The 13,400-nt window shown below is 28.8% G+C and overlaps 1 protein-coding gene across 3 annotated transcripts in view; it reads right to left on the bottom strand.

Annotated features, from left to right (window-relative positions):
• Positions 1–13,400, bottom strand: part of LOC105251318 (neutral ceramidase) — a 41,594-nt gene extending 28,194 nt beyond the window's left edge. Inside the window, exons 1-7 of one of the 3 annotated variants that reach the window (XM_011258020.3) lie at positions 13,031–13,400; positions 7,014–7,190; positions 6,612–6,755; positions 6,016–6,192; positions 5,797–5,924; positions 4,960–5,158; positions 994–1,200 (exon numbers count right to left, since the gene is read on the bottom strand). In XM_011258020.3, coding sequence (XP_011256322.1) covers positions 994–1,200; positions 4,960–5,158; positions 5,797–5,924; positions 6,016–6,192; positions 6,612–6,755; positions 7,014–7,160 — 1,002 coding nt within the window. In that variant the 5' untranslated portion in view covers positions 7,161–7,190; positions 13,031–13,400. Of the gene's footprint in view, positions 1–993; positions 1,201–4,959; positions 5,159–5,796; positions 5,925–6,015; positions 6,193–6,611; positions 6,756–7,013; positions 7,191–12,930; positions 13,005–13,030 lie in introns of those variants that run through there. The other 2 variants (XM_011258019.3, XM_011258021.3) reach the window with 2 other exon arrangements.

Here is a 13,400-nt window from a genome sequence, read left to right as displayed (position 1 = left end):
GTTTTGTTTTTATCTCTCCTATAACATCATACTAATACATCATTATAATTTTAAAAATAACAAAAGGATGCGTTATTATAATTAATTTCAAAAAAAATTATGAAAAAGATTCTTCTCTCCTCATCCTCAACCGTGCTGACTTAATAATAACGAAGAAAAAGACGCCAGCAGTTTCGTATCTTTCCATCATTAAATTTTTCTTATTAATCATATAGAAAAATTGGTAAGTAAAATATTAAATTATCAATTATATTTAACAGCTACAATTATTAATTTAAGATTTTTAGGAAATAAAAAAATAATTATTTTAGGTAATTAAAATTCCCTCTTTTGTACATTTTAGTGTTGCGGTCTTTAATGAGTTAATGCTGCAATACTTTCAGTGCCAATGTCTCGCAGCGCTCATTCATAATTAGCGTATCACTCTTAATGGATCACATTGGGCGCATAAAGTTATTTAATTCACTTGATCTACTATCTCGATGCGTCGGTGGCTTCGTTTGAGCGGCTAATAAGTTTCACTAGACGTAATTAACCATACACACATACGTGGGAGGCAGTGCGCAAATAAATAAAGCCCGATCCGAGCAATAATACATTCAGTTTCTACCTTTTTGTCGAAGCGCTTGAACTTGCGCTGCCATAAAATCCTGTGAAGAATTCACGCTTTCCAATTATACTTCATTTTCACGCTATATATAGCATTGCTAATCGATTTTTATGTTCAATTAACATTCCCTTTACAAGCGATACGTGAGCTATAGCGGAAAAAACCGCAGTTGAAGAAATCATCGAATTTTTTTGCTCGCCTTTTTAAAGCGGATAAAGCGAGTCACTTTCGGAAATACTCGACATAACGCAGAATATCGTTGCATTTAAAATCGTTGCATTTGAAATGATTAATGATATTTTATTGGTGTATACTTTTATATGTTGTGAATAAACGAGCGAAGAGATATGGGGGATGAAAATGGTAAGAATGGCGTTACTTACCGCGGCCTCCTGGTAAATCTTGTGAGCGATGATGCTCGTACTCTCGAACATATTCTTGCCAGGACCGGAAGCGAAGCACTTTTCCTTTATTCCGGGACATGTATACTGATCGGAACAGTTTTTTCCAGAGAATTCACATTTGGGACCGCGTGTGTTTGGCGACACATCACCGAGATTGGTCGAGGCGAAGGCTGCCACAAACTGACCCTAAGCAAAGATATTTTGTGAATACACCGAATTATTTTTATTATTGTAATAAATGTTATTATTTAAATCAAATCAACTAATTTCTATAATCTTTTCATATAAATGTTTGAAAAAAAAGAACTTTCATAAACAACACGTGTAAGTATGAAAAATGAATGTGTCGCTATAATAATGTTGTAAGTATAGGGATAAACAGTACAGTTATTAGCCACTCTACAATGATTGGGCACATTTAAAAAAATTAAAGATTAAAAGGAAATACTATTAAAATGTTTTTAATTACAAATAAAAAAATATTTAATACATTATTCTGCTTCAAATACAATTAATATTTAATTATTTTCTATATATTACAATTTATATAAATAATGATTAAAATGACTTTGGTAACATACTTGAAAATTGTCGCCATTCAATCAAAAAACCGTAAGAGTGGAACCAACAATTTGCAAATTTTTTAATGTTTTTATGACATATAATTTTTGTTTTCGTAATAGACATACATTAATAAAGTTTAAATTTTGTAAAAAAAATTCATATCGGTGAAAATAACATACATATTTTAAAAATTATGTTATCCCAACGACTAATATACGATTGACGTTTTACAACAGTAATTGGCCATTCGGCCAATTATTGTTTTGTGGTTATGGAAACTATGTGACAGTTATTGGCCTCTTACATCGAGTGACAGATAAGACAGTAAGTTATATTTGTTATTACTAAAAAGATATATTTTTCAGCTGTAACCATATTAGAAAAGAAAAAACTTGCTAAAAAATTAAAAGAACAAAAAAAATTAGCAAGATTACAAAAACAACAGGAAAAAAAAATGATGTCACAAAAAGTTAAAAGAAAAAATTGACAAAGAAAATACTGATGAAAAACCAAAAAGAACAAAGAAAAAAAAAGATCAGGCAATTTTAAAACCAAAAATTTTGAAAAATGAAATATTTCCAAAAAAAGTTCGTCTAGTTAAAAATAATACTTGTTAAACAAAATTTGTTTCTCTTGTTTATATTATAATTAATATATAATAATTAATATACAATTAATAATAATGTTTATCTCTTATGTTAAATATATGTAATAAAATATATATTAATTTAATAATTTTAGTTTTTTGATGCCAAATAATGTCTTTGTCACTATTTAATTATGTACTCATTCTTGCATGGATAGAGGCCAATCACTGTCAAACTGTTAGACAATAACTATGTTAATATGGCCAATGACTATCTTTTTTGATAGGATAAGTGTTTTTTTACATAATTTTTATTAATTCTTAAATTTTTATGATGAATTTTATTTTATTATGAATCATTATTATTTTTTACAACTATTAGTAGTAATTTTATTTTCTAAATTATTAAATTCAGGTTAATAATTCAATTTTTGTTTTGCGATCTTGCTTAAGTGGCCAATCACTATACTGTTTACCCCTGTTTATTTAACTTAATTATACCACGCAATGGGAGATCCAGTTTATACTTCTAATGAAAATAAAGTAACGTTAACTCTTATTTCGGTAGGATTTCGTATAATGCCGTATAAAATAAATTCATAGTTTCGTAATACGCTTATATGAAATAAGCAGCTTGCATTACAATGGTTCATATTTTTGCAATTTATCATCGAACAATACGAGAATTTTTATTAAAACTCCGATTAATGTTTGAAATGTAAATGCAAATTACTCAGCAAATTACGCAGCATTTAAAGATTAATAATGTCAAGTAAAAAAAGAGAGAAAACAGAGAAAAACAAGCAGAGTATGCATTGCCAATATAACAAGAAAGACGAATGGAATCAGTTTGATAGCAAAAAAAGAAGATAATAATAGCGGAAGCATGCAATCATCTATGTACATAGAGAAAAAGAACAGAGAAGCTCGTAAACTACTATCTGCACGCGACCTGCAAAATTTATAAGTGTGCACATTTATCTAAACGTCATTCATGTATTTAATTTCGCACGAATCTCATTAAGATCTGCCACAAACGCATACATTTTTTTTATTATAAATTTTACACAATATTCATAATACAGAGTGTCTCATGGAAATTTATGAAATTATTCCATTACTTTTTTAAATGCAAAAATACGATGTACAGAAAGTAAAATATCTTCTAATTGAGAACATTTGGCAGTTTTATGAATTAAAGATATTTTTATTATTTAATAAATGTTTATAAAAAATGCAAATTCGATAATCGATATATACAGGATGATTAAAAAGATTGAATAAATTTAAAGAGCGTGAACGGATCGGAAAAAACTTTTAAATAAGAACCGTGATCCCTTGAGTCAGCGCAAAACTTTGAAGGAACTACAGTGTATATGTAATCGTACTTTGCAAAGTTGTTAATTACGAATATAGTATGAGTTGATTGTAGATGACATAGAAACATATTTATTCAGAATACTCAAAATGCAGCATCTGATCGTGATCATGATCTAGCATATACTTGCAGTATATTTAAAAGAGTGCATCAGAGTTTCGATCAAAGATAAAATGCCGGCATTACATAAGGTGATTGCTATCCAATTTAAACATTTTTCGTAATATTACATTTATTAAGTTCATGTAATCTTTGTCCACTTATAATTTTAGTATAAATTATTTCATTGACAGTCCGTAATCTAGTTTCTGACTCTCGCAGGCTTGTACTTTATTGATTCAAAATTCGGAGATGATTTATTCAAAAATTGTTATATTCTATATTTTCCTTAAGGATATTTTGTATGTACAATCCTAGCAAAAAGTAGCTGAAAATCAATATTGACAAATATCCACTTATGGTGTATTTTGAGTATGAGAAATTGTGTGGAATATTACAATTTGATCTTAACTACAGTGCAGAGATGTATTTTTTAATATTTAATGCGTTTTTACTGAAATATTCCGAATTTTGTTAATTAAAATGATTAATTTTTGGCAGAGAATTTCGCTTGTGACAGATACATGGCTAACTTCATTAAATTATATTTAATATCTTTTTAACCAGGTAGTACTTGTATAATATTATTTGACCAAATATTTCCTCTGTATCTAAACTTTTGCAAATTTTAAACAAATTCTGAATATTATTTCCACGTGTTTTTGTCATTTGAATCGACGTAGTTATACGTTTTCCATAAGAACACATATTAATTCGGTGCAAATTAAAATTCTTATAACTTGTGAACGCTTTAGTGACTCGATTTAAAAATTGTACTGAAGATTCTAAACATATGTAAGGACATTCTGTACAATTTTCATTAAATTCTCAATATTTTGAAAATAGATACAAAACATCCTTAAGTTTATATATTATCTTTTGAATCATCCTGTATAAGATATTGATATATATTTCCAAGTACCATCAGAATTGAAACAGGAATCAAATCTCTTTCGTAATAAATAACATTTTAAAAATGAGATATTATATAAAATAAATAAAATTCTTTAACGTTCCTGAAAAAGATTACATCAATATTTGGCATATTTTATAAATGTTTATTAATGACAAAAGTATCTCCAATTTTGTTCTTAATGTAAATAAAATAAAAATACTTACTATTAAAAAATGTTTTACCTTCCTCGCTCTCTGATATGTAATTAAAAATGATTATGGATTCAACAATTTTCTTTAAGACACTCTGTATATATATATTACTGACGCGCTTTCTATATACAGACTGCCAATATAATTCTCGTATTGTGTATAGTGTCAATAATGATACCGTCGCGATGTCTATCCGTTAACAGAGACTTACCTTGCCGATCACGGTATTATTATTCATCATTTTCTCAAAGAGAATTGATGCATAGCCCATGTTGTCGCTGGAGACCAGGCGATTGGTATTGTTCATGCTAGTCGGATGTACGGCAAACCAATTTACAACACCGAGGGGCTTATCGTCGGCTCCAATAAATTGCATCTGTGTTAGTATTTTGTCGACGTCATACTCGTATCTGGTAACAGAATAAAAAATATTAATCTTTCATGCTTCTTCCAAAAAGCGCATTACCGACGACAAATATTTCAAAGGATCAATTTATTGAAACAGAATCTGTCAATAAGCGGACGTCCGCATATTACATTTCCGAGAATGCAAGCGCTTACATGGTTCGCAAACGTGTCGACATACATATGTTGTACATGGTGTGACACGCAATAAACACGAATGCTCTGAGTATTCTGAGAATTATAGCTCGAATATTCAATGTATGGCTAATGCACTTTGCAATCCCCTTACTAAGCAATTGCAGCTTGAATTAATCGCTCGTTATCCGAACATATTGCTATATCTACAATCATAATGATTGCATAATATATTCTCGTAATCGTAATATTATCCGTAATAATTATATAATAATCTTTTTGTATTAAAAGACTTTGCATCGCTTGAAATTAATTAGCAGATAGCATGTGTATGCGATTATCCGTCTCTACATATGTTTAATTAAGAATTTGGAGAAATTTATGAATGAACATACATTTTCTTGGCTCTTTAAAAATAGAGGATACTTTTATCGATGTTCTCATTAAGATGTTTTATTAAAAATCTTTGTTCATCCTTTGAAATAATTGCAATCATTTTATCACTTACTTATCTCTTTCTGATTTCGGATTGTTACGATACGCCTGCGGGCTCCTATTAATATTGGCGTCTAAAACTTGACCGTGAATAATGTGAATCCTCCCAGGTACAACGGCATCGTGAGCACGTTCGATGCTCTGCAATGTCGAAATAAATATCGATCATTATCTGTTATTGTCTTTAATCAAGCGAATCGCCCGTGCAATCATTGTTTGCGCATCGATTCACCTTCGTTATGCCATTGACGATAGCGTCGAACGACTCCCTGACGAAGCCGAATGTGGTCAGATCGAAGAGCACGTCGAGCATGAAACCACCCGGACTCGAGTGTGTATGTGTGCTGCTAATCATCACGTTCCTCTCCGTGTACATGTTACCAAATTGGATCTGCAATTTGCGCAATACCTGCGGCGATAAAAAATCGCGATTAATATCATATGATAACAATTGTTTTGCAATAAAACCGCATGTTTTCGTGAAACATAAATTGCGTATTTATTTATATGCAATTAGATGCGTCGAAAGATGAACAATACTTGATTTTTGTACTATATAATATGCGGAAATAAAAAAATAAATTAACAGATACTTATACGTTATATGCTTCTGACAAATAAAATAAAAATTGCTAAAAAAATATTAATATTCAGAAATATTAAATATCAGAAATATTAAATATTCAGCTCTTTCATTCACTTTTATTCATATATAAAATTAATGTATTAGAAATGGAACATTTCTATTATAATATCATATGATCAAAAACAAATATGATGTACATAAATATGATAAAGAAAATGTAATAAATATGATAAAGATGATACCTCCTGTCGGATGTCGTTGCCTATCATCGCGCTGTCCACACTCACAAATACGAATCTTTCCTCACCATCATCAATTATGAAAGCTCTGGAAAACGTCCGGAGGTGCAGACCATTTCCTTTCTGATCCATTTTCGCATATCCCATCTGAAACGTATATGTAACAGCTATTCGATCTATTTGTTTTATTTTCATTATCGCTTGTTTTTCTTTATTTTCTCAATTTAACTTAATGAATATATATTGTCATCTTTATCCTTAATAATAGTTTAAATATATTTTGTAATATTTTATTTCCCATTATGAAATATCAGAAGAAGAAAGGAAGAAAGATTATTTCATTAAAATAAATTTTTCCTTTATTCTTATTCAAGATTTAATTCTGTTACTTTAAAATATACTAACAAAAACAATTTCTGCTGTAGGTCCTGTGCTGTCAGCTCTTCCGACACCAATACTGTAAGAGGCAAGAATGGCGGGTGATAGCAGCAAGAGGAGCCATAATGTAAATAAACCCCGAATTTTTAGAAGCAACGGCACCAAAGAATCCATTCAGCTTTGTGAGCCTCTTGGCTGATCGGACTGAAAGAAGAGAACGAAATGAACAAGTAACTCAATACTTCTCTCGAATGATTGAGAATTTTATCAGCGATAATATTTGAACTTTATCGTTCACAATCAACAAACAATCGTTCCTTACAATCAAGATATTTCTTTTGTCAAAATATACACGATATCCGAGTAAAATGTGTGTCATTATTGCAGATAAGAATTTTTAATTGCATATTTCTGTCGTGTGCGATAACTGTTCTAGGAAATCGTATGAGAAAGATCTTACACTAAATCGATTTATTATGTTACGAGAATTCAGTTGAAACATTATGTGTATTATTGGAAAATATTGTGATAAGCTCATCGTGTTATTTCAGAGATAATTATTAAATATAATTATCAGAAATAATTACTATGCACATATATACACAGAGAAAACGTGAAATATCGATATTCGATATTTTATGTGAGTAATTAACTAATTCAAGTATGTCAATGTATTTATTATTCTCGCTAGTTACGCACATTTCATCAATCGCTAATTAAAATGAGAAGAGAAGGATATTGAAACAGCATCACGGTTCAAGGACAATCAGTGGCAATGCGAAACGACTTTCACTGATCTGTGGTATTTGACGATGAAAAAAGAAGAAAACATAAATAAAACTTTCACGAATAAATTTAACGTTACGTGACTTCACTTTTTAAGGCTTAATTTATAACGCTGCTGTTACCTGTAATAAAAATCATTTTTACGAGAAAACTACTATTTAAAAATATATAAAAAGATGCACACAAGTTTATTATAGAATTTAGAATTCCGTTCTACTACATATTCCCTCTATTTGACATTTGAAGAGAGTATTCTTGAGAGAGTATTTCTCGAGAATATTTTAAGAGATGATCTCACAAATAATATCGGTCAATAAACTGTCAATTCCGAAAACAATAAAATGTTCATATATTATATAGAAAATATTACACAAACGCCTACAAGAAACACACAATTCTACAAATATATAAAAATGAGGAGTGACTAATTGTTATCTTTCCTGTTGTTTTGAAAAAAAGTAATAAGCATATATATTATTAAGATCGAACCTTGTATGACACGTGCGATATGTTAGTTGCTGTAAACGAGTGTGTTATCGATAACAAGGTATATATGTAATGCGCTTTATGAGTAATACACAAGGCACATTTATAAGAGTATATATAGGAATGAGATCAGTATTCCCTATGTGTTTTAATGAGCGTCACACATGCCTCGGAAAATATGTGTTTATAAATATGTCGAATATGCGTGGAAAATTCGTAGAATTTTATCTGCGTACATTTTGATATAGATGTATCACACAATTACGTGTGTGTTGGAGTATTTGTCATCTATTGAAATTTTCATTATTCTCTTTTCTTAAATAATTGTCAGAATCTTGACAATCATGTAATGGCAATATCATTTTTCAATGTAATGTTAATCATAAATTCTTTATTTTATCTTCCTGATCCAATATCTCGCGCGAAATATATGTACAAATTTTATTTTACAGCTACAAATATTTTATCTCTAGCACTCATTTATTTATTAAATTCTTACTTTCATTATTTTGAATTTCAAAAGAAATTCAGAGAAAATGAAGAAATCGGCATAAATTTTTTTGTAATACCTTAAATTTCGCTTACATATGTGGTCGCATATTTTATAGTTGAATTGAAGTAGTTAAAACCATGGTGAATTAGCATATATGAAAATATAAAATGATGCCTTATCGAGCATATAATAATACAAAATTGGTTACTGATAAAATGTAAAAGCAAAATTACTTACTGATAAAATATAAAAGCGATATGCACTAGTTAAACATTTAGTTTACGTTAAGAATAAGTTCACTTGGGAAATATACTATACGGAAATACTATACGGATATACTATACGGAAGGCATATGAAGTTTCATAACGTTAATTAGAGAAGAAATAATTAACTGTTTCTTCTATACAATGTATTTTCTTTTCCTTATATATAGTCGACTAATAGGCACTGCATGTGAAATGTTAACTCTTTTATTTCAAAGATTCTCAGAAAACTTCCGTGAGAATAATATATATCCCGAGTCGAAATTTTTATTCTAGATTATAGAATATTGATTAGTTGTATTGAATTTGGAGAACCAATGTAAGCTTTTATAATGCACACATTACATTTGGCTATTGCCGTTCTTTGTTGTTACAAATTGTTTCTTATTTCCGTTTTTTCCATGTGAAAAATCAAAAGAGTACTAAGAACTTCTAAAAAGGCTCTAAATTCTGTGCTATAAACATTTCTGAAATGAATATTAGAAATTATTTAATATTTCATTATTTCTTATATTCTATTTGCATTTAATGTGCATCATGATTTCAATTAAACAATGTATTAATTATATAATTTGCTTAATTAGATAGATTATGTGTGAAAAGCAAATATTAAAAAATATAATATTTATTTATTGTATATATACTCTATCTATAATTAAATAAATTACATAACTTATTGGAAAGATATGTATTAAATACAAGTAGAGCGTATGGAATATTAAATAATCAATTCAAATTATAGCTAGAATATACGACATAATAAAATATAGAATACAATACTGTTTCATATGATAGCACTATTAGATTAAAAAATGATTAGTTACATAAGTCACAAATGTGTAAAGTATATTTCAGCAGATTACAGACTGAATCTTTTGTTGTGCATATACGTAAATAATGAGTATCAGCAGCAATTCAATGCTTTATTAAAACTATTCATCAGAATTGCAATAAAGAACTCTGTCAATGTGAACACAAAGAAAGACATTACGTGACTGCACAAAAAATTATGATTAATAATGCATTGGTTGTTTGTGATAATTATAATACAATCGATATTAATTTTTTTTATACAATCGATATTAACTTTTTTTATAAAAATGTTACAAAACAGGTAACTTTATAGCTATTTCTATTGAAACTTTAAAATGTATTTGCGTATGAAGATCGATAATCAAATGTACGTAGGAATACCTATCAACCGAAAACAACTGCAATAAAATATATTTTTAACGTATATTGTCCATTTTATTATTTTAACATTAATTGCATTAGTCTGAAATAATAAAAAATTATTTTTGATTTGTAAATCGAGTATTAATACATGTATTTTTATTGCTGCTCGAAATATCAATAAAATTTGAAGATTCAAAAGAGATAAAGAGGTAGGAATTGTAAGAATGAAAATAGAAGAATTATATATCCATCATCGATAAATAGATAAATAGAACATCGATAAATAGAAAGTCTGTAGGACCACAAGATTAAACAGAGGCGAAAGAAGATATTAGCAAACTCAAGATAGAATTAGGTCAAGTATTATCGAAAGCACAAATGACCATGTATGAGGTTCATAGTAGATTTTAAATTTTGACTTGGGATATATGTATGTGTGTGTGTGTCTAAATTAAATATTCCTAAATATTCTATTTTTTACAGAGAGAGAGAGTGTGTGTGTTTTTCTCTCAAAATAAAAACCTCCTTTACATAATCTATCATTTGAATGCGTAGGAAGTTCAAAAGAGCTAAAAATGAAAAACATGTTTTCAGTTTCATATCGACTATTAATATTATATTAAAAATATCATCGATAAACTAAAACCGAGTATACAAAAAATTGAAGGAAAAAAATAAATCTCTCTGTAAATTAAGCGCATATGTCGCGATAAATCGTTCTTTCAACCGAATTTGACTAGATGTTGAAAATTATAAATTAAAACTGTGATTGACGTCAAATATTAGAATAAAATATGTCGAACCGATGACAAGTGCACAGTGCTGCGATAATATTTTACGAATATGTCTTATATAACATCTCTTATCTTAGAATCAATGCTCAATAGAATTTTCGCGCTTTTATGACCATATTAATGAATCCCAGTTCATCCTGCATTGAATTATCTCCTATAGTTTGTATTTTGCATAAATTTAAATTATGGCATGAATTACAAACAGATACCAGTCAGTTTAAGTTTCCTCGTAAGATTTATTATAAACTCCAAGATTTACAGTTCAGATAAAATATTGCAGTTAACAAATTCAATTTACACTCTCATATTTTTCTTCATATATTTTGATTAAATATATTCTAGAGATGAGCTATTTAAGCTTACTCCCAATTACAACAATTTAGTACTCCAATTCAGCCAATTCACCTTCCAATGCGACCTTAAAGCTATTTCCTCTTTAACGTTATTCTTACATTATCTCTAAACTTTCCGCTAAATCATTTCTGTCACTTCTCTGAGCGTTTTTTTTTTATTATCGCCGATTAATTAAACGGTCAATGATTATTGAAGGCGTTATAATTAAATGAAAGATGCAGATAGTGTCTATATATCAGACACAGAATTATTCTCCAGAGAGGACGTTGATCTCCTCAATTGTGACCTACTGCGCCACTTGAAATTATGAAGCGATTGCGTTGCTAACATAAATTATAAATTATTAAGTAATTTTCATATGACTTTCACCAGATGTCTAAACTATTATATTAAAATATTAAAATCACTGTTTCTTAAACTATCAAATTATTGGAGATAAAAAGTAAAAGTCGAATGCTGTTAAATTTCGACAAGATGATCTAACGGGAGACAACTTTCACTTCTCACGAAACATCTTAACATTATTCCTGATATGATTCTGCATTTTTTTATATCTTAAGATAATTACAATTTTTATATCTTAAGCATTTTTTTATATCTTAAGATAATTACAATTGCATTGCATTACATTTTTTATATATATTTTACTCATTTTTAGCTTCTATATTTAAAGATAAAATATACACGTTGGTCCAAAAAAATTTAAATTTGTCATTTTATAAATAGCAAGTAAATAACAAAAGGATCTAATATTATTAAATAAATAAATTTAAATAGACTAATGAGAGCCAAGCACAATTAAGGCGCAAATTAATTGTGCTTTTTAAAAATCCTTCTTTAACTGTCAAATGGTCAATTGTTAATTGTTGATTGTCAACGATTAATTGTTCATTCTTTGTCATTAATTGTTTCAATCTTTTTTTTAACCCATCTTTAGTAAAAAATAAAAGAGAAGAGAACTGATATTATGATAATAAAAAATGAAAAGATTACAAACGGTTTAAATATGTATAAAAGGAAAAAACATATTCTGCATCTTTTGATTTTTTTATATAATATTATATATAAACATATGTGAAATGATGTTCATAAAAAAACAGTCTTAATGGAATGTATCACATCATATATACATCATATATATAAAACAATCATAGAGAATTTATTGGAGGTTTCAAAATTCTGCATTTTTCCACTTTATTTTTCTTTTTCAACTATCATGTTTTGTCTCGAAAATATATTTCATGTATATTTATATCTAATATTTTTGATATTTTATCCTTGAACATTTACGACTCGTGACGTCTGTGTTCTCAAATTCTTGTCTTGAATGTTATTCGAAAATAAAATGTAATGCTTTTAGTAGATTATACATTTTAAATACTAATATTTGTACTCTAATCATATAGATGTGTCATATATATTGTGATAAGATTGCTACGATGATATAAATTTATCGAATATCGATGAAAAGATAAAAGAGAAAGAGTTACTAATAATAAATAATTATCTCAAAGAGAATATTTTTCTCTCATGATTTTACCTGAAGCATAAAATATAATTATAAATGAAAGGATGACAAGATTTTAATTACTTTTTTCTTAAATCGCGCACTAATAACCCACTTAATAATTCACTCAATGCTGACTGTATTTCTTTGCGATATAAATAAATATTGATAAATAGATCATCACCAAATCAGCACACTCTTGATTTCATAGAAGGGAAAATGCTGCCACTTTGCGATCGTCATCAGCGGTATCAAGAACAAAGGCAAATGTAACACTGCCGGTTGTATGATTAGTTTACGTGGAATTCACGTACTGTTTAAGACTCGCACTATGACCAATATAAAGAAACACGCACCAGTTAGTTGAAACATCGACACGAGATAAACGATTCCGATCGAGAGATTCGGACGGCGACCGTGTCACAGAGAGAAGTCGGTTGATCCTGTTGGATACGTCTGGCGGTAAGAAAAGGGAGCATATGAAGCCGTCAGTTGGGACCGCGTCACAAACATACCATCACCGGCCCGTCACTATGAAGACTCCCGTTCGCCTA

The sequence above is a fragment of the Camponotus floridanus genome, unplaced genomic scaffold, assembly GCF_003227725.1.
Source record: "Camponotus floridanus strain SB8 unplaced genomic scaffold, Cflo_v7.5 scaffold1, whole genome shotgun sequence".
Lineage (NCBI taxonomy): Eukaryota > Metazoa > Arthropoda > Insecta > Hymenoptera > Formicidae > Camponotus > Camponotus floridanus.
This window is presented reverse-complemented; position numbering and strand designations above follow the sequence as displayed.